Source organism: Phyllobates terribilis, unplaced genomic scaffold, assembly GCF_046119375.1.
Source record: "Phyllobates terribilis strain yellow unplaced genomic scaffold, ASM4611937v1 Scaffold_3__8_contigs__length_932513732, whole genome shotgun sequence".
NCBI lineage: Eukaryota > Metazoa > Chordata > Amphibia > Anura > Dendrobatidae > Phyllobates > Phyllobates terribilis.
In genome coordinates this window covers 537,473,556-537,496,660 of record NW_027362763.1, presented here as the reverse complement: position 1 = coordinate 537,496,660, position 23,105 = coordinate 537,473,556, and the positions used below count along the sequence as shown (strand labels likewise).

Here is a 23,105-nt window from a genome sequence, read left to right as displayed (position 1 = left end):
GGACCTTCCAGGTGTCGGATACAATTACAACAGACGCAAGTGCGGAAGGTTGGGGAGCTCACCTAAGGGATCGTTCTGTACAAGGCCTCTGGTCGGACAGCGAGACAAGTCTCTCTTCCAACATGAAAGAGCTGTTGGCAGCCAGAAACGCGCTAAAAGAATTCAGTTCTGTTCTTCAGGGTCCTCACGTCAGGATAATGTCAGACAACAGATCAACAGTCGCCTACATCAATCATCAGGGGGGTACCAGATCTCTCCCTCTGATGTTAATAGCGGATCAGATCTTCAGGTTTGCCGAGAGTCGGCTGGTTACGCTCTCGGCACTGCATATAAAAGGGGAAGAGAACATAAAGGCCGATTTCTTGAGTCGTCACATCTTGAAACAAGGAGAGTGGGAGTTGAATCCAGCCGTTTTTCAGCAGATTGTGGATCGGTGGGGACAGCCCCAGATAGATCTGTTTGCAAACACACAATCGGAAGACCGAAACCTTTTGCTCCCTGAATCCAAAAGAGGGGGCGTTTGCGGTGGACGCGCTGCAGATTCAGTGGGATTTCACTCTAGCTTATGCCTTTCCCCCTTTAGTACTGATCCCTACTATCCTGAGGAAGATCCGAGAGGAACGGGCGAGGGTTATATTGATCGCCCCGTTCTGGCCCAAGAGACCATGGTTCACTTGGATGAAGAGAATGTCCCAAGCAGATCCATGGGTTCTTCCGGACATCCCGGATCTCCTCAGGCAGGGCCCAGTCTGTCATCCCCAAAGAGCGGGCCTGCATTTGACGGCTTGGATTTTGAGAGGTCGCTATTGACGCAAAGGGGGGCGCTGTATAATTATGACTTGGCAGCAAATAGATGGATCATTAGATTTATTAAAGCTTGTCATAGATCCAGACCTATTCCTGTTCCAAGAATGCCTCCTTGGGACCTTAATTTAGTTCTGGAAGCATTAACCAAACCTCCCTTCGAGCCCTTAGAGAAGGTTTCAGAAAAAATCTTAACTTTAAAGACTGCGCTATTGGTGGTCCTGACATCAGCTCGTAGAGTCAGTGACTTACACGCACTATCCGTTAACCATCCATTCACTCAAGTATGTATGGATAGAGTAATCTTAAGACCAGACCCGGCCTATCTTCCAAAGGTAGCCTCCAAGTTCCATAGGACGCAAGTAATCACTCTCCCTTCCTTCTATCCTAATCCTAGGGATTCTGAGGAACATAAGCTTCACACCTTAGATGTTAAGAGGGTGTTAGTCCAGTATTTGGAAGTGACAAAAGCCTGGAGAAAGAGTGACGCTTTATTTATATCCTTTCAGGGGACTAGGAAAGGACTTAAGGTTACAAGGGGGACCATAGCTAGATGGGTCAGGGATACTATTACCTTAGCCTACTCTTCTAAGCAATCTGCCGGTTCCTGAGAACCTGAAGGCCCATTCCACCAGAGCGGTAGCTGCTTCCTGGGCTGAGAAGGCGGATGTGCCCATCGACATTATATGTAAGGCGGCAACTTGGTCATCCCCTGCTACATTTTACAAACATTACCGTCTTGACCTTTCCTCTTCTACTGATCTGTCCTTTGGTAGAAGGGTGTTGCAAGCGGTGATCCCTCCCTCTGGTATTTGATCTCTATAAATCTCTCAGGTGGTGCTGTCATGGGAGAAGGGGAAAAGATCCTAGTTACTTACCGGTAACGGGATTTTACAGAGCCCATGACAGCACCCTATTAATTCCCTCCCCTTTATCACTGTGGTGTGCACTTTTTTTAAGGTGTTTAGTACATATGTTGAGGTGGTGGTTATGTATTAACCTGTCTTCGGAGGCCCTCTCATGCTCTGAAACAAAACTGATGCGGAGGAGAGGTACCGCCTTTTTATTCAGTAGGTTCCTGTCCTTGGTGGGCGGATACCCTCTCTCAGGTGGTGCTGTCATGGGCTCTGTAAAATCCCGTTACCGGTAAGTAACTAGGATCTTTCACATGCAACTCAATTGTGCTTAAAAAAAGCTCTTCCCTTTGAAATATAAGTGACAAGTTTTTAAGAATTTCCAGATAGTCCAGTAGAAAATGGAGCATGTGAACAAATTTAAAATCTGTGAGCTTTCTCAGTAAACCATGGGCAGCTGCAGAGGCACTGTCTTTTTCCGCAGCCACACTTTCTAGGTGGATTGTCACGCATTTCCAGTCTTTGACAAGTGCAGACAGAGCACCGACTTTGCTTGCTACCCATCTGACATTATGCAAGTATTGGAATTTCAGAATTGTAAGCTGCAGGTTTTCTTCTACTTGCTTCAGCTGTCGCATTCTCTTAGGTGAGTATTGATAAAATTGGTAGAGTTTCTTTAAAATAGAGTCAAAATCATCAATTAATTTAGCTTGTTTTACTGAACTTAATACACTTAAGTTCAATCGGTGTGCAACACAGTGAATGCCAATTAAATGACTGATGTTTTGGCGTATTTTCTGCACCAAGCCATTTTCGGTCCCAATCATGCTGGCAGCACCATCTGTACCAATGGCAATCAAGTGACTTGAAGAAAGCCAGCCTACAAGACCAAGTGTTCTAAGTTCTTCTGTGAGCGCTTCTAAATATCCATCTGCAGTAGCCATTTCAAGAGGAGAAACAGAAAGAAATACTTCTTTGACCCTGTTGTCCTTGATGTACCTGACATACAGAATCAGTTGTTCAACCCCTGCTTTGTCAGTTGAGCCATCTAGCATCAAGCTGACATATTTTGCCTCTTTGAGCTCACTGATTAGGTTTTTCCTGATTATTTCTGCAATATGGGAAATGAATTCTTTGCATCTTTTATCGTTTGCATATTCCTGTCGCACAGCACTCCCTAATTTCTCCGTCAACTCTAGCAACCCTTCAAAATCTGTGAAAGGTCTGTTGTTTTTGGCAATATAATAGGCCACATTAAATAGAATGGTCATATGTTTAAAAATGTCTTCATCCATTTTCCTTATACAAGCAGCCAATGGAGTAGCTTCTGGAGCCAACGCTGCATGTTTAGCCTCCACACAATTTAGATGCTGGAGAGACTTTGCTGCTTTTTGAAGGTTTCAAGTTTAAAGGGTCCTGAAAATCCTTTTACGATCCTAGATGCTTGGTCAGCAATGCCAGGGAAGGAAGCACAAATCTCGCATATAGCTATACCAGTTGTATGGTCAAATTTAAGCCATGCGAGTTCTTTACACCACTCTTGCCTAAATCTCCTGGGTCCAGCAGTTTGACAACGGCTTGTTGATGGGGACTCCTCTGCTGGTGGGTCAACTCTTGTTTCTTCAGTTACCTGTTGCCCGGCACTTTCTACCTGTTGCACTGCGCTTTCAAGAGAGGTCTTTGTAAAGAACTGTGTCATTTTCAGTTGCTTTTCATTTTCTGGTATTCTCTCTGTTGCTCTGCGCTTCATTTTTTTTCCTGAACCCAGAAAAGGAAAAAAAATGTGCACTTTGCTCTGCTATGCCAATTATAACTTACACATGATCTCTTTACCCTTCTTTGTCCGAGTGGACGAGGCAGTACTCCGGCTTCGTTCTCCCGGCGGCACCCGACTTTGTTCTTCCAGCAGCACTCCGCAGTCCGCCATATAGTACCCATATAATAATGGGATACACTGTGAATATACTGCCATATAGTAACCATATAATTACAGCATATACTGTGTATATACTGCTATACCCTACTTACAAAAAGATTTAGCAATGTAGGAAACTCGATTCAGTGGTGGTCCAGCAGGATAGGGTCTCTCAGCACTTCTAGAGAAGATTAAAAATCAATCTGCCTTATTATCCATATATTTTATTTTCTAACCATAAGAAGTTTCAAATCCTTTTTTGTAGGAACAACACTTTTCTAAATCAATGAAACAACATACTCACCTTAAATGTTTTTTGGAGGGAAAAGTAAAGATAAATTGTTCCGTTTTTTTCTTGACATTTTTTTTTAAATTTTTACGAATGCTTTAAAAATTGCTTTTTTAAAAAAAATAAATAGATGTCATTACATTTATAAATTTTTTATATTCTCAGTTTTTTTCTCAGAAAAATCAAAGAAACTAATTTTCTAAAAAAAAATGCCTGTTCCGTTTTTTTGTTGACAAACTGTACATATAGGCCCCCTCACACACGGAGTCTCCCCGGGGAGCACGGCCTTTGTATGTACTTACACAGGTAGCGGGAGATGAGAACGGGCCCCCGGCCACAGCGATCCTTCCCCCGTAACCCAACTCTCCCTGTCCAGTCCCGGAGCATAAGGGGGGCGGAGCAAAGTGGAGAAGGCGGCCTGAGCGATACTGTCCCTGCTTCCTCCGATTGGATGACTCCGTGCAGGAGGTGGGATTGGATTGAGAGTATTTTTTTTTCTTCTCAACTCCTCAAGCACCAGGCAACATTTTCTAGGCGCCAGACAACATTTTCTAGGCGCCACTGGCGACCAGGCGCCTGGGTTTGTCGAGCCCTGGCTTAATATCCACATGTGCATATGTAGTCATGCGGATGTCATGCGATTCAATGCAAGTCAATGGCAGCGAAAACGCCACGATTCTGCAAAATAATTGGTAGTGCTGCGGATTTTTGTGCACAGCACATGCGGATTATCTTTGGGGAACATGGCAGACCTTCTACCAAGCGGTTTTTAAGCATTTCTGCAGCGGAATTGCCGCTGCGGAAACGCTTAAAAAATGCATAGTGGACACAGCCTTATTTTTTTTTTTTCGAATGGGGGTTAAAGAAATTACTCTAGTTTCACCTTTTGGGGAGGGGGCTTTTTCCTTCAATGCTGCTTGATGCAGAATGGATTTACATAATACAGAATGGGATTTTCAGCTGCCAGCTGATACTTGCTGCCCAATCCACAGGCCGCATGTATCCGGCACTGGCTGTATGATCTCAGCCATGTATATAAACATTGCGGCATTTCAAGAAAGACTGACTTTAAAAGCAGCTGAGGACTCAGACCGCTCTGTAGACTAGTCAGAGAGGCACTGGCTTCTCCCCGCCCGCTGCCTTGAATTGATAGGTCTCTCCCTATAACTCATGTAGGCAGAGGCTACTTATTAGGCCACGTTCACACATTCAGTATTTGGTCAGTATTTTACATCAGTATTTGTAAGCCACAACCCGGAGTGGGTGATAAATCCAGAAGTGGTGACGTGTTTCTATTATACTTTTCCTCTGATTGTTCCACTCCTGGTTTTGGCTTACAATACTGTTGTAAAATACTGACCAAATACTGAATGTGTGAATGTGGCCTTAAAGTATGTCTTTCTCTGAGACTCCGCAGTGTTTCAGAATCAGGCATACCTGGGTGAGCTCATACAGCCAGTACCTGATACATGCTGTCCGTGGATTAGGCAGCGTGTATCAGATGTCAGGTGTGCACACGGGAATGAGAAGAGCATATTACCATAGAAGTAAAGTGGGTGAGAAGTTCAAGTGTATCATTCCTGTGTGGATGGACTCTGTTGAGAATGTTCAGGTTTTTTACGCTACAATATCACATTTTGTTGGGGTTAATAAATCCAAATAAGATATTTATTAGTCCTGCTGCCCCAGTACTTTTATAAAGTGGATATGAGGGCTTTACCGATCTACTCTTCCCAAATATAAAGATATATAATAAGAACAAGGCCTGATCCTGCCTCTTTGTGTAGGGTTCCTGGCTCTAAGGCATCGGAGTGCCTCCCTCCTACTCTTTATGAGTGGCACTGACTGTCTTTGACATAAGTAGGGTTTCTTCACAAGACGTGACATTGTCATGTTGATTGATTTTACGGGTTAACATTTCAGTAGAACAACATAACCAAAAATGGGGGTTCTTGTATCTGAGATGTGAATTCATTTTTATTACGTTTAGGCGTAAAAAAACAGAACATCACATTGTACGATTTTTACATAATTAATTTGCATTTCATTGCATGAAATAAGTATTTGATACAATAGAAAAACAGAACTTAATATTTGGTACAGAAACCTTTGTTTGCAATTACAGAGGTCAGATTTTTCCTGTAGTTCTTGACCAAGTTTGCACACACTGCAGCAGGGATTCTGGCCCACTCCTCCATACAGAACTTCTCCAGATCTTTCAGATTTTGGGGCTGTCGCTGGGCAACATTGAATTTCACCTCCCTCCAAAGATTTTCTATTGGGTTCAGGTCTGGAGACTGGCTAGGCCACTCCAGGACCTTGAAATGCTTCTTACAGAGCCACTCCTTAGTTGCCCTTGCTGTGTGTTTCGGGTCATTGGAAGACTTCAATGCTTTTATTGAGGGAAGGAGGTTGTTGGCCAAAATATCATGATACATGACCCCATCCATCCTCCCTTCAATACGGTGCAGTTGTCCTTTCCCCTTTGTCGAAAAGCGCCCCTAAAGTATGATTATTCCCCCACTATTCTTCACATTTGGGATGGTGTTCTTGAGGGTTGTACTCATCCTTCTTCTTCCAAACATGGAGAGTGGAGTTAATACCAAAAAGTTCTATTTTGGTCTCATCTGACCTCATGACCTTCTCTCATGCCACCTTCATCATCCAGATGGTCATTGACGGGTCAGAACATGTGCTGGTGTGAGCAAGGGGACCTTGCATGCCCTGCTGGATTTTAATTCACGACTGCGTAGTGTGTTACGAACGGTAATGTTTGAGACTATGGTCCGAGCTTTCTTTTGGTTATTGACCAGATCGTCCCGTGTAGTTATGGGCTGATTTCTGACTTTCTTAGAATCATCCTTACCCCACAAGGCGAGATCTTGCATGGAACCCCAGACCGAGGAAGATTGACAATCATCTTGTGTTTCTTCCATTTTCTAATAATTGTGCCAACAGTTGTTGCCTTCTCACTAAGCTGCTTGCCTATTGTCCTGTAGCCTATCTCAGCCTTGTGCAGGTCTACAATTTTGTCCCTGGTGTCCTTAGGCAGGTCTTTGGCCATGGTGGAGAGGTTGGAGTCTGATGGTGTGGAAAGGTGTCTTTTATACAGGTAATGAGTTCAAACAGGTGCAATTAGTAGAGGTAATGAATGCAGAGCAGGAGAGCTTCTTAAAAAAAAAAAAACACTAACAGGTCTGTGAGATCCAGAATTATTACTGGTTGTTAGGTGATCAAATACTTATTTCATACAATAAAATGCAAATTAATTATATAAAAATCATACAAAGTGATTTTCTGGATATTTTTTTAGATTCGTCTCTCACAGTTGAAGTGTACCTATGATAAAAATTACAGGCCTCTCCATTCTTTGTAGGTGGGAAAACGTGCAAAATCAGCAGTGTATCAAATACTTATTTTCCCCAGTGTATGTGTAGAGCCAAAGAGGCATGATTAAATATAATGACCAAGCCAGCCAGCTTCTGTCTATGGATCAGAGAAGGATGTCGGCCACCTTAACCCACTGCAGCCCATTGTTGAAAAAGTGCAGTACAAATGGTTATCTAACTTACTATTCATCAATCATTTTGGCATTTAAAAAAAAAAAAAAAAGGAAAATCCCTTTTTTAAAGTCAATCTAATAATGAATAAGAGAAAAAACAAAAAACACTGTAAGATGAAGGTCTGTGTAACATCTTGGCTGCAGCGTATTAATTATTTTTTTTCTTCCCTCAAAAACTCAGATAAGAAAGGAAACTTGTTCGATCTGTCATGAGGGAAGTGGCACGCAGGCTGTTCTAAAACCCGGAAACGGCCTGACACATCCTCTGTACATTACTCACAACATGTCCCTCTCATTTACACTTCTTAAAGGGATTGTCCCATGATTATAACTAATTACCTGAGTATCTGTAGGATCCTATTGTTCTCAAGAGAGTGTAGCCATTCAGAGGTTTTACCAATGACTTTTTACTACTTTTCGTTTATAAGACATGAACACTTGGTCGCACTTAGATGAGGGCGCTGTAGTAATGGCTGTGGTGCTGGCACCCACTATCTTGGCTGGTGACTGCCTGGCTCTATGCATGTGTCAGGAAGATCAAACATTGTCCCTAAGTATAGCAGCGCTAGCTTGTAAGAGTTAGTAATCGAAGAGATATTTGGTGGTGCTAAATGTGTACAGGTGCTTCTCACTAAATTAGAATATCATCAAAAAGTTAATTTATTTCAGTTCTTCAATGCAGAAAGTGAAACTCATATATTATATAGAGTCATTACAAACAGAGTGATCTCTTTCAAGTGTTTATTTCTGTTAATGCTGATGATTATGGCTTACAGCCAATGAAAACACAAGTCATTATCTCAGTAAATTAGAATACTTTATAACAACAGCTTGAAAAAATTTTAAAATTGGAAATGTTGGCCTACTGAAATGTATGTTCAGTAAATGCACTCAATACTTGGTCGGGGCTCCTCATGCATCAATTACCGCATCAATATGGCTCGGCATGGAGGCGATCAGCCTGTGGCACTGCTGAGGTGTTATGGAAGCCCAGGTTGCTTTGATAGCAGCCTTCAGCTCGTCTGCATTGTTGGGTCTGGTGTCTCTCATCTTCCTCCTGACAGTACCCCATGGATTCTCTATGGGGTTAAGGTCAGACGAGTTTGCTGGTCGATCAAGCACAGTGATACTGTTTTTAAACCAGGTATTGGTACTTTTGTCAGTGTGGTCAGGTGCCAAGTCCTGCTGGAGAATGAAATTTCCACCTCCAAAAAGCTTGTCGGCAGAGGGAAGCATGGAGTGCTCTAAAATTTCCTGGTAGACGGCTGTGCTGACTTGGGTCTTGATAAAACACAGTGGACCTACACCAGCAGATGACATGGCTCCCCAAACCATCACTGATTGTGGAAACTTCACAGTAGACCTCCAGCAGCTTGGATTGTGTGCCTCTCCACTCTTCCTCCAGACTCTGGGACTTTGATTTCCAAATGAAAATTGAACTCTGGGACCTTGTGGAGTGTGTCAATGACTGCCTTCTGGACATCTGTCAAGTCAGCCATCTTCCCCATGATTGTGGAGCCTACTGAAACAGACTAAGGGACCTTTTTAAATGTTTAGGAAGCCTTTGCAGGTGTTTGTTAATTATTTTAATTTACTGAGATAATGACTTTTGTGTTTTCATTGTCTATAAGTCATAATCATCAACATTATCAGAAATAAACACTTGAAATAGATCCCTCTGTGTGTAATGACTCTATATGAGTTTTACTTTTTGTATTGAAGAACTGAAATAAATTAACTTTTTGATGATATTCTAATTTTGTGAGATGCACCTGTACATAGTAGTAACGAGTTGGTGCTTCTATAGGTCAGTTTTGGGTTTATGGCATAAATAAACTTGTCACCTTAATTTATACAAATCCAATTCAAGGTGTAAAATTGCTCAAAGCTAAAGATTACGTGTAAGTGTCCATTAAAATCCTGAGACAAAAGGGCAAAGTATAGCTGCACAGGAGGATAAACTTTTTAGATGGGTCGGTTACAGGTATAGATATCTTCCGGCTCCTACATGGGCCCCTTCCTTAAATAGTACACAGCAAATAGCAACGACATCTGCTATAGTAGAAAAAGACCACTACTCCATCAGGCAGAGTAAGGCTGCATTTCACACTGCCGGTGACAGTGTTGTCCATGAGAAGAACAGACGGCACTCAGACCAATGTTATTCAATGGGGCTGTCCAAATGACTTTTATTACATGGACTGAATGTCTGAATGAAAGAATTGTAGCATGCTTGAGTCTTTTCCATATTTTCAATGAGACTTGCTCATTCATGTCTATGGGTGCGTAAAAAAACAACAACAAAAAAACATCCCGTACAGCTCAACCATATAGCATCTGATTTTTATAGATGTAATGCCATTATTAACTAGGACACCATTTTTGGTCTCGTAAACTTTAATAACTGCTGATTTATAGAAATAATGCCAATATAGATGAAAATCTTGGCGGCGTGGAGGGTTATATGTGCGTGTGAACTTTTGTAAGGCAAAGTAAAATCCAGATTTGAACCTCACAAAACGTGCTAGCGTGGCTGGGCCATTCCCATAGAGGTGTATTCGGAGTGACCCTTTCTTGCCGTAGCACATCCAATAGGTCAGTGGCAAGGACCATTTTATAATACCATACACATGTTGTCCGTTCTAGGACCGTACACAAGGCCTTTTCTTCCAGTTACTGGTTTTTATTTTATTTATTTTCATTTTTATTCTAAAAATTGACCACCAATTTTAACTCCTTTGGTGCCAATTGACATGTGTAAGATGCCTCATCTAGGTAGAGCGTGGGGTGCTCCTTCTGTCACCCCATTGCCTGCTTTTCTGCCCCACAACTTAGTACAGCTGTTAGCCAGATGAATAAACAGTTAATAGCTTTTATAGTTCATTCGACCACCCAAAAATAGATAAATTAAAGTGATTATAGTCGTATGAACTCCAAAATGGTACCAATAAAAACTGTTCGACTGTTTCTTGTGCAAACATAGCAAAACAATATATTTATGCATGTGGCTGTTAGGCTGTGTGCCCACGATGCGTTTTTAAGCATTTCTGCTGCAAAAACGCTGCAGAAACGCTTAAACGCTTGGTAGAAGGTCTGCCATGTTCCCCAATGATGATCCGCATGTGCTGTGCACATGCTGCGGAAATTTCCGCTGCGGATTATCATTGCGGAAAAATTATCAGCACTACCAATTATTTTGCTGAAGTGCTGCGTTTTCGCCGCCATTGACTTGCATGGATTCTGCATCACTGCATATGTAGATGCGCATTCCACGCGTTTCAATGTGCGGATGGTACCCGGTTGTGGAGGACAGGAGACTCTCCTCCGGACCCGGGTACCATAGAACCTGTAAAAAAAGAATAAAATAAAAAATAAATGTCATATTTACCTTCTGACGGCCCCCACTGCGCTTGTCCTCCCATGCCGGCAGATCGCGGTGGACTGAAGGAGCTGCGCTGACGTCATAGTGACGGCAGGTCCTTCAGTGCCGTGTACCGCGAGCTGCTGACAAGGGAGAACGGAGCGAAGCAAGACTGCGGGGGCCATCAGAGGGTAAGTATAGATTTCATTTTTTATTTTTAACCATTCTTTAAGGTCACAGTATATAAATTCATGCCGGTTGCATGGATTTATATAGTGTGACCAAGTTGTCAAGCACTTTCCAAGTGATGCTAAAATCGCCCGCATGCAGAAATGCAAGTGAAGAACGCTTCACATCCGCATGTCCCTGGCAGGAAAAACGCATGTACAATCCGCATGTACAATCCGCATGCGTTTTTTCTGCCAGGGAGATGCAGAAACGCTCAGGAAAAATCCGGAGCATTTCTGCATCGTGGGCACATAGCCTAATCCTATTTTTTTTTCCCTCCAGAAAAAGTTAATAAAGGTGTATGTACACCAAAATGGTGCTCTTGAAAAATGCAATTAGTGCAAAAAATAGTCGTCCTGAGAGGTTTGTGAATCTCCTAAAAACTGGACTCAAAGTGCCCACAACGAAACCTTAGACTTCAAATTGACTTCCATATCTGCTTTTCAGGAGGGCATATAAGGGTATTAGAGAAGTGGTGTTTTCCATGGATAGATTTACCATAATTGAGGCCAGAAACTGGTGGAAAATTTGGCTCCAATTAAAGCCTATTTAAGGCTGTGTGCCCACAATATGTTTTTTAAGCGTTTCCGCAGCGGCAAAAACGCTGCAGAAATGCTTAAAAACCACTTGGTAGAAGGTCTGACTTGTTCCCCAATGATAATCTGCATGTGCTGTGTACATGCTGCAGAAATTTCCGCTGCGGATTATCATTGCGGAAAAAAAGGCAGCACTACCAATTATTTTGCGGAAGCGCGGCGTTTTCGCCGCCATTGACTTGCATTAAACCGCATGTATTCCGCTTCACTAGATAAGCACATGCGGAATACATGCGTTCAATGTGCGGATCGTACCCAGGTCTAGAGGAGAGGAGACTCCTCTGGACCCGGGTACCATAGAAACTGTTAAAAAAAAAAAAAGAAAAAAAAAAGAGAGAATAAAATAAAAAATAAATGTTATATTTACCTTCTGACGGCTCCCGGTGTCCTTGTCTTCACATGCCAGCAGATTGCGATGGACTGGAGGTCCTGCGCAGACGTCATAGGCATGTGACTCGTCACGCGACGCTGACGTCGGCAGGTCCTTCAGTGTACCGCGATCTGCCGACAATGCATGAATCCGTTTAATCAAGACTGGTGTTGTTGCCTTTTCGTGCATTAGGAGCGTTAGTTGAGTGCCATACATATCTCTCTGCCTTGCCACAAATCCTACTCCAGTCCCTGTGGTGTAGCAAATGCCACAGGTCATCATAAATTTGACAAGTGGCCCCCGTCCTGTAGCAGCTGCGCCCACTTTGTTAGAGATGGGTGAAAATGGAGCGAGAACATCAAAAGTCGTTTAATTTTAGTGCAGCCCCACTTTGTGCCAAATGATGTGACTTGACATAGGTTTTCTTGGCAGAATAGTGTTGTAAAAGCTTTGATGAATCGGGCCCAATGTTTTTTCTTTGATTCCATGTGTGTTCCAGAAGATATTACATAATATGCACTTGGTGCTTTAGCTAGTTACTGTATGGCCTAATGTCCTGATTACACCTACTCGTAGGGGAAGGATTAAGTTCAGCCTTTTATTCTTGGGTGTGATCTCACAAGCGACTCTTAAGAGAACCTGCCAGGTTGCTTCTTGTTTGTTAGAGGATAGCTTTCACAACTAGCAGAATAGTTAAATAGAGTTGGTGTGAGTCATGACAAGGAGTCAAAACTTTACAGGCCTGTTGTGAATACTAAGCAAAGATTTGGGCTTTTTCCCCTCATAATAAATGCCTTTTAAAATAATCTAGATCCTAGCTAAGTGTGTCAGCCTGACCTATCTTGTCATCATAGATGAAATGTTTTAGGGAGCATGAGGCCACTTTGAGCTCCAGTCCATATCTTTACATTCAGTAGGATACATAGTAGCTGCCTCAGGATATTGGTAAAAGTGTTACCGATGCAGTAAATCCTAAGTGCAGCTGATGGCTCCGAGCATTAAAGTCCCAGGATCTGCTGTCCTCTTCTTTAGGTTTGATTGTGTCCTACCTTATTTTGTATCCTGCTTATAGTTACTTGCCTCTTTTCTCCAATATTTTTCAGATCATGGAGCTATGTGGAGCGACTAGACTAGGCTACTTTGGAAGAAGCCAGTTCTACATTGCGCTGAAGCTTGTAGCTGTTGCACAGTCTGGTTTACCGTTGCGAGCAGAAAGTTTAAACACTGGTAAGTGACTCCTCCGAAGTTTCTGTCATGTGATACAACAGGTTTCATCAGAAATGCAGAATGTGTAACATTTTAATTTACATTTGGACCGCTGGTAATTATTTTAGAGCCAAAACAAAGATTGAGGTCAAAGGTATTAAGTCAGTCAGTGGCTGAATTAACCCCTTGTTTCCTCAACCAATTTTCGCTTACACGTTTGCATTTTTTCCTAACCCTTCTTTTATTTTTACGTCCGCATAGCCATCTGAAGGCTTGTTATTTTGTGGGACAAGTTGTACCTTTGAATGTACCTAACAATATGCTGAACAATGGGGGGAAAAAATTATATATTTTTTATTTTTTTATGGCAGTTAATTTTATATTTTGATAGTCTGGGCTTTGAACAGATGCAGGAATACAAATATTTGCTTTTTTTTACGGGGTTGATTTTTTTTTTTTTCAGCTTTTACTTCTTACTTTATTTTTCCATCCACATGTGGGCTTGAAACTGCTATTGTCTGAGCACTTATTTTATATACTGTATTGCAATATATAGTGGAAATCATGCTGGTCTACGAAGTTCTGCCTGTGACTGAGCGTCACATGAGTACCAAGATGGCAGTGACTCCCCCATTGCCATGTCAACCCAGGTGTGTTGCAAGGGGATGATGGGAGTTGGTGCATGCTCAAATTAAATGCTGATGTCTGAGGTTGGCTAAGTGGTTAACAGCCGAGCTCGGAGCTCAAATCCGCTTGTTGCTGTTAGACATATTCCAGTTATGTAAAATAGCTCCTGAGCCCCCCCCCCCCCCCCCCAATATGGTCACCCCAGCAGTAACATACACGTACACGATTTTGTTTTAAGGGTTTAAAAAAAGCAGTTGTCCCCTTTCCTGGCATGTCTATTTAAAACCCTGTTCACATAACGTTTCAGCCACTAGCAGAAAAAAGTACAGCGTTAAAGGGGTATTCCCATCTCCAAGATCCTATCCCAATATGTACTAGGTGTAATGATATTAATATTAGCTAATACTTCCAATTAGAAATGTAGTATCGTTCTTCTGATTCGCTATGTCTCTTTCCTCATGTGCAGGCATTGCTGGACCTTAAGTATCCATGGTTACGACCACTAGCAACTAGCTTACTGTCATTATATCGTAGTCGTAACCATGGATATCTAAGGTCCTGCAATACCTGCACATGAGGAAAAAGACTGGAGGTATTTGTTAATATTATTACACCTACTACATATTGGAATAGCATCTTGGAGATGGGAATACCCCTTTAACTCCCTTTGTGTCTTACTAGTCTATGGCTTCATCAGGAATTCAAATGGGACCCCCAGCCATAATGCAGAATGCTATGTGAGCAGACACTTGGTAAATACTTCTATTTTCAAACATGGGTTCTGAAGATACTTTTCTTAGAACTCTATATTATGCTTTTCCTGTATTTTTCTCCTTTAAATTTGATTACAAAGACAATTTAGTTTTGGCAGTTGGGGCTGTATCCCTACATTGTGTCATTGCAATCACTGATTGGATGTCAGGCTGTGTGGAAACACAACAGGTAAATTTGTTAATCTTAAGTCAAAAATCCTATTTTTTAAGTTCCCAGGTTGAGATTTTGGTGAGTTTTTGACATTGCCTTTTATACGCAGAAATATACAATGTCATACAGTTCCAGCATAGTGGATAGGATTTATAGAAATCTCATGCTCACTGTCTTTTTTTTATTTATTTTTTATTTTTAAAGCAACTGAAACTGATCTACGGTGCATGTTTGAAATCCACAGCATATCAATTTCTCTTACAAATACACTGAGTTGGTGCAGATTTTCCACACACAATTGCATTGGATGTGGAAAATCCGCAAGTAAAAAAATGCATATGCGTTTAGTGTGTTTCCGCTACGGAAACGCGCTAAGAATGATTGTTGTCCAGACATGACAAACCATAAAAATACAATGAAAAAAATGCAAGAAATCTAATTTACCCAATTAATGCAGAAGTGCTGCAGAAAATCTGCAACATCAAATACTCATCGTGGGAACGTAGCGTAATAGGAATAACAGAGGGACAGCACATAGAGTTAAAAATAAAAGATATTCCAGTATTTCATGTCGAATGCAATTCTTAACCAAAACAGACATTTTGGGAGTCTTGATGGCTCCTCTTTAATGATAGTGGTGTTTATTGGCCAATTATGATTTTGTATGATGAAATAAGCAGATTTGGCCTATAGTAGTGCCATTGCAATCAGATTAACTGTAGCAAATTAATTAAACGCCATAATTTAATTGACCCACAAAGAAAGTACATTTTAACCAATAGATCTTGGAATAATAATAGGATCCACAGTTAATATGTTAATACAAAATTTTCCTGTGTGGAGTTAATCCTCTAACTCTACCTCTGCCATATACGATTATTTGCAGTGTCCGACCATGTGGGGTTGCTCCAGTTCATGGTCTGCACATATGCCATCTCCCCTGGCCAGGAGATGTGGTAAGTCACTCACTCAGACAAATCAGCAGGGGCTCGCAGCTGCTGCTTTCTGAAATAACACATTTCCCTGCCTGTTTTATCACAGGAGTGAGCGTTTTTGCCGTATCATCAACATAGGTCACTTATGCTTCCCCTCTGGCCAGGAGCTGTGGTATGTACTGACCAAGGACTAGAGTAACTCTGCATTGTCACACAACTATTAGACAGTACATAGCAGGGGAACATCTACAAGATTCTCAGCACAAGAAAACTTTTTTTTTTTTTAACACATCCAATTTGAAGATCTATTTAAATGTACTTTATTCGTGGGGCAACCCATTTAATGAACTATGAACTATGACATACATTTTCATCATGGGTCAATCAGGAATTATTGAAGCAGTTTTTGGAGCTTAGACCGCTTCATGCCAGGCAGATGCCAGTTGTGTTACATAGCTGCCATCTGCCTGTAACTTCAGCAGCTGGCGTGTGCTTCGATCACTATAGTTTAACCATTTAAATGACTTGAGTAATGGTGCGCTCGGTTACTGACTTCTATTGGCTCCCTGCGGGGCACCAATGAGTTGCCATGTCAGCCATTGACCTGCTGAACCTCCCTGTAAGGCCTCATTTAGTTGTCCGTTTTTCGCATACGAGTGCTATCTGTGATTTTCACGGATAGCACTTGTATCTGTCATAGTCTGAGACCATTCATATGTCCGAGATTTTTCCCAGACTGAGTGGTTCACCGAAAATTGCGGAGACATGTCTGATTTTGATTCAGAATCATCAATGCAAGTCTATTGCATCAATGCAAGTCTAGTGGTCCATGGGAAAAAAAAAAAACCAACTGCAGTCAGATGTACTGCAATACTGTGGTATTGTCATATATAGTATAGGTGATTGAATTAGCGCAACTTCAAGTCCCCCAAGGGGACTAAAGAAATAAAATGAAAAAATTCAAATTGTCTCCCTTTTCCACTATTAAAAATAAAGAAATTAAAAAAAATTACACCTATGTGCTATACACTTTTTTTTCTTCTGGTCGCCGCACTTCAGCAAAAAAATAAAATATCAAATCAAAACTTTGTGTAAGCCCCAAAAACATCATCAACGCACAGCATCAGCCTTAGCACTTTGAGCGAAAACATAAAGTTGATTGTAGAAAATAGCAACACAAACAAACAAAATTTTACAAATTTCAGACTATTTTTTAAATATCTAAGGGTGGAAGCCTGGAACCTACCTGAAAAAGCGCTCAAATATGAAAGCTAATGAACATATGCAAAGCAATGTCAAAACCGCTTGCTATAGATATGCCTTGTCCTTTTTTTTTAACTACTTTTAGCTGCTTCAAAAGACATGAAGTGGTGAAAAGAAGTGAGCGGACTATTCTTCAGGTGGTTTCTGCTTGGAAGCTGCCACTGATTTCTGTGTAAATTAATAGGCAAACTGGCTGCAAAAACGACAGATGATGCTTCAAGACACCATGTGCACGTATCCTTAAAGGGGTTATGCCACCACACACTTTGCCATTAACCGCTCCTAAACGGTTATAAATGTTCATAGAAAATGGGGGGGGGGGCGACACTTGTGTTGCCATCTGACACTTGTGTTGCCATTTTCTGAAGCCCATAACATTATATATTTTTTTAAGTAAAGAGTGGGCTTGATTTTGGTGTGGTGAGCTGACCTTTTTATTGATACCATTTTGGGATACATTCAACATTTTGCTTGCTATTTTGCTGTATTTTTTGGGAGGGTGGCAGGTGGGAGAAAGTGCTGCTTTGAAAAGCTTCAGGTGTGATCTTAAGAGTTGTGTTTTGTTTTTTTTCTCTTTTCACCATTTAACATATGGTTTCAATTCACTGATATTTTGATCAGAATTGTTTTTAAACCTTATGCCAAATGTGTATTTGTTTTTTTTTTTGTTTGTTTGTTTTTTATTAATAAAATGGAGGAGGGCTGTTTAGAGTTTTACCTTTTTTATATTTGTTTGAAAACTTTTTACTTTTTTGGTCATGTTTAGAGGACTTGATACTTCAGTTGTTTGATCGCTTATACTATGAATTCCAATATCACAGTATTGCAATATATAGTGAAATTGTGGAGCTCTGCCAGTAGCTGAGCTTCATAGCAAGATGGCAGTAATCTGGCCTTTAGCAGACCCTCAGCTGCCATAGTGACCTATTGGTTCCCCACTTTGACAGGAGCATATGTGCGTCAGTAATGATGTAATTTAAATGCCGCTGTCAGAGATTGACAGCGGCATTTAAATGGTTAAGCTACAAATGCAGACTGAAGTTGGCTATGTAAGCAGGCCCCTCTCCTGAGCCAGCTTCATACATGCCATATCGGCTAATAACGAAAATTTGTTGTAGATTGTTAAACAACGTCCAGGTCTTGCTCAGTGAGTGATTTGATGTCAATTTTTACTATTTTTAAGGTATTGAAGGTTTTTTTCTTTTCCTGACCGAATTTGAGGAAAAATATTGTATGTGAACCCCTCCATAGACTGGAAAATAAAAACAGCGATGAATTTGTTTATGGGGATAATATAATCAAACCCAAGCTGCAGTTTTCTTGCGGCCCATCGCTGCTGACAGAAAACATTTTATATCAGAGTAGGCTGTGAGAATGACAGGATAATTTCATTTTTTGAGAATCTAATGTGACCACCAACTTTGGTGAATCCTCCGGTCACTTCAGCAAACATAACTGCCACAATGAACCAGAAACATGCTATTATCTATTACTAAAAATCCAAAAAGAAATCACTTTCTTCCATTTTCAGTTAAGGATCTGCCTCTGCCGAGATTCCTGGTGCCGAAAAACGAGCAAGATTCAAGACACTCAGTCGCCCACGGTTCAGACGGTGATAACTCCTCGTCTTATTCAGGAGTTATTCCACCTCCTCCTGGCAGAACAAGCGTCAAGAAAAGCTCAGTTAGTCATGATGCTATTCAGTCTCGTGGTCCAACAGAACAACAGGTAAAATTCACTTTTTTTTTTTATTTTTGAAGTAATAAAATAAGGATTGACTTGGACCACAAATGATGAAACTGAGTACGGAGTGCACACCAACTCGTACTATACACAACCATGTACCACAAGACTCATAAGTAACTAGATGGCACTTCAAAAATATTAGAATGTTATAGACCTTTGTGGTAGCTGAGTGCTCCATACACAGCTGATTCTGGCTGTGTTATACAGCTGTCATCCACCATCTAACAGCCGCGACTGGCCTGGCGGCCAATCTATCAAATCTAAAATTATTTCTTCGTATGGTAAATACCCAAAAAGCACAAAAAATAGAAACGCCAAAATTGAAATTTTTCAGTCCGCACGCTCCCTCACCCCCTCCCAAACACACAAAAAAAATTGCAAGAACAATCACAACATTGCTTGTAACCCACAATAGGACCAATAAAAACTAAAGCTTGCTGGCGCTATAGAAATAAAAAAGAAAATTACTTTTATACAATTAATACAGTTTTAAAAATGCAATTTTTGCTGTATACTGAGAACCATAAGCTAAACATTTTTTTATTTCACTTTGCGGGATATAGACCATTTTTTATAGTATGGGTGAATGGTATTAGTGATTAATCTGTGTGTGTATACATACATTCAGTCCTGCCTCACATACATGGCAAAAATAAAATCATCAAATAGATGTATGGACTCATAAATTTTACTAACGAAAACTTAAGCTCGTTTCTCAAAACAAGAGTCATCAGAGCTCTGTATTCCGCAAAATGAAGTACTTATGACTCCCTGAATATACTTTATTATTTTACACGTCTATTTGATTTAACTTTATTTTTTTTGTGTATGTGTGGCAGAATGGATAAAATGGCAATTCTGGGTTTATTTTTTTTATTGTTTACTATGCATTATAAATATTGTTCTATTGTACTGATCATTACCGACACGATGATACCAGACATGTTTTGTTTTTTTTGACAGTTCTTAAAAAAAAATAAAAAATAAAAATTCCTCAAGGGGACGTGTGATCCTTTGATGCCTTACACAATACTTTGCACTACTTATATAGTGCAGTGAATTATCAAGTCTGTCATTGTATCTGGCTCGATGGGTTAGATTTTGATCTTTTTGAATGGACGGAAATCTGTCAGAACCATGCTCCCCACAATATTGTTTTGAAGGTCATGTTGCTCTGTGAAGGATATTGTCATCCACATCTTATTTATGCAATCTTGCTCCCTGACTGAAAAATGTCTGACATCTGCTTGGACATGTCAGAGCACTTACCAAGCCTTTCTCCTCCCTGGCACCATTTTCCTCTGCCTTACTGACAACTCGCTGACTTAGCTACATAACTGGTGATCTGGCAGTCAAGCCGAGGAAGATGGGGCTGGGCAAAGTATAGAGCCAGCGAGACAGAGACTGGGGAAGTGCTCTGAGAGGTTGGATTCAATAAAAAACACTATAGGTCTACCTTTTTGTTTGTCCTCCCTCAGTGACGACTTTGACTTTGTGACCCAAACAAGCCGCTTTGCTTGACATTATTATTGTTAACAATGTGTTACGTTACGGAGAACTGCCTTATACATTTAAAACGTATACTACCACTGAGTATATAAATATTTATTTATTTCTTCCTTTCTTTGCTAAGGAGTCCACTTCACCTGTAGTATCCCCCCAGCAGTCGCCACCATCTTCTCCCCATACATGGAGGAAGCACAGCCGACACGCCAGTGGAGGAAACAATGAACGGGCTGTATCGGGGTCTGGTCCATTTTGGACACCTTACAATGAAACGCAAACAGGTACATTTGTATGCTGACCTAGAAACACCTTTTTTCCATTGCTAATGTCAGACTTGCTTGGATGTTGAATATGTATGACAAAGCAAATTATATTTAGAGATACCTTTGGCATATAGGCATAATTTATCTAGCCCTAATGAGTCACAGTAGAGATTAGTTGCGATGAAATGCATTCATTTTAAATGGGGTCAGTACCGTCAATACCTTTTACGCTAAGGGATTTTTCTTCAAAGCTTAAATATTTTTTAGTGGTTGAATTTGGGAACGATTATGGTGCACTAAGTCAGACTGATATAAATCTTAGATAAAAAAAAATATATTTTTTTTTCTTTAGGGTTTTTTTTTTTTTTTATACAGTTTCTTGTCCCTGCCATGGAGTGATTAAGGACCTTGGACTATATCTATATATCTGGCTGCCACTAGGAGATGGACATACAGTGGGAAAAAAGTATTTAGTCAGCCACCAATTGTGAAAGTTCTCCCCACACTTAAAAAGATGAGAGAGGCCTGTAACTGACATCATAGGTAGACCTCAACTATGGGAGACAAAATGAGAAACCAAATCCTGAAAAATCACATTGTCTGATTTGGAAAGTAATTTTTTTCAAATTTTGGTGGAAAATAAGTATTTGGTCACCTACAAAAGTTCATCTCAGTACTTTGTTATATATCCTTTGTTGACAATGACATAGGTCAAATGTTTTCTGTAAGTCTTCACAAGGTTGGCACACACTGTTGCTGGTATGTTGGCCCATTCCTCCATGCAGATCTCCTCTAGAGCAGTGATGTTTTGGTGCTGTCGCTGGGCAACATGGACTTTCAACTCCCTCCAAGGTTTTCTATAGGGTTTAGATCTGGAGACTGGCTAGGCCACTCCAGGAACTTGAAATGCTTCTTACGAAGTCACTCTTTCGTTGCCCTGGCGGTGTGCTTGGGATATTGTCATGCTGAAAAGACCCAGCCACGTTTAATCTTCAATGCCCTTGCTAATGGAAGGAGGTTTGCACTCAAAATCTCATGATACATGGCCCAATTCATTCTTTCATGTACACGGATCAGTCGTCCTGGTCCCTTGGCAGAGAAACAGCCCCAAAGCATGATGTTGCCATCCCCATGCTTCACAGTAGGTATGGTGTTCTTTGGATGCAACTCGGCATTCTTTCTCCTGCAAACACAATTAGTTGTGTTTCTACCAAACAGTTCTACTTTGGTTTCATCTGACCATATGACATTCTACCAATACTCTTCTGGATCAGTCAAATGCTCTCTAGCAAACTTCAGACGGGCCCGGACATGTAATGGCTTAAGCAGGGGGACACATCTGGGACGGTAGGATCTGAATCCCTGGCAGCGTAGTGTGTTACTGATGGTAGCCTGTGTAACGTTGGTCCCAGCTCTCTGCAGGTCATTCACTAGGTTCCCCCGTGTGGTTCTGGGATTTTTGCTCACCGTTCTTGAGATCATTTTGACCCCACGGGGTGACATCTTGTGGAGCCCCAGATCATGGGAGATTATCAGTGATCTTGCATGTCTTCCATTTTCTAATTTTTGCTCCCACAGTTGATTTCTTCACACCAAGCTGTTTGCCTATTGCAGATTCAGTCTTCCCAGCCTGGTGCAGGGCTACAATTTTGTTTCCGGTGTCCTTCGACAGCTCTTTGGTCTTCACCATAGTGGAGTTTGGAGTGTGACTTTTTGAGGTTGCGGACAGGTGTCTTTTATACTGATGATAAATTCAAACAGGTGCCAGTATTACAGGTAATGAGTGGAGGACAGAGGAGCCTCTTAAAGAAGAAGTTACAGGTCTGTGAGAGCCAGAAATCTTGTTTATTTGTGGGTGACCAAATAATTTTTTTTTTCAAATTTGGTGTAAAATATTCTTTCCAAATCAGACAATGTGATTTTCAGGATGTGTTTTCTCATTTTGTCTCTCATAGTTGAGGTCTGCCTATGATGTCAATTACAGGCCTCTCTCATCTTTTTAAGTGGGAGAACTTGCACAATTGGTGGCTGACTAAATCCTTTTTCCTCCACTGTAAGTGCTTTAACAAGAGTACCTGGTACTAGTAGGGGCTGCTCTTTTTATTTAGTAAAAGTGAACAGCCCCAGACTGATGAATTTTCTCAATATAAGTAACAGAAGTGAGCAAAACACTCCCTAATATTCCAACCACCCTCTGTAGCACTTTTTCCAGTGGAAATGTGTCAGACTGTGTTTCCCCCCGCAAGAGTAAAAGCAGTGAGTTATGGGACCCCTCTCTGCATGCCGGGATCCCACAACTTAGATTTTTTGACCCGACTTGCTAGTGAGGACGCGAGGGAGGTTGGGCCTTTTTGGAGGACGCTTGGGCCAATCACTTATGTTTAGAAAAAAGTGATTGACACACTAAACCCAACATGGCATGAGGTATGGCCATCTCCTGACAGGCCAGGAGAAAAAGGGGCATCTATACTTAAGAGATGTGTGGCTTTTTCTTGTTCCAGACTTCTGGGTACAGAAAGTGGTTTCCACAGGCCACAAAGTGCCCAAAACCGGTTTTCCTCACTACTTGTCTTGCGCATCCTGACTTATAGAGCAGGGGGTGATGATTTCAGCTCCCCAGTCAAACTATGTCCATTATTTGGTATGCCTATTTTTG

The 23,105-nt window shown here is 41.2% G+C and overlaps 1 protein-coding gene across 4 annotated transcripts in view; it reads left to right on the top strand.

Annotated features, from left to right (window-relative positions):
* The window catches only part of REPS1 (RALBP1 associated Eps domain containing 1), a 115,417-nt gene that overhangs the window by 10,537 nt on the left and 81,775 nt on the right, over window positions 1-23,105 (top strand). For all 4 annotated transcript variants that reach the window (XM_073671340.1, XM_073671341.1, XM_073671339.1 and 1 more), the window contains exons 2-4: window positions 13,083-13,206; window positions 18,466-18,662; window positions 20,314-20,467. In XM_073671340.1, coding sequence (XP_073527441.1) covers window positions 13,083-13,206; window positions 18,466-18,662; window positions 20,314-20,467 — 475 coding nt within the window. The remainder of the gene's footprint in view (window positions 1-13,082; window positions 13,207-18,465; window positions 18,663-20,313; window positions 20,468-23,105) is intronic.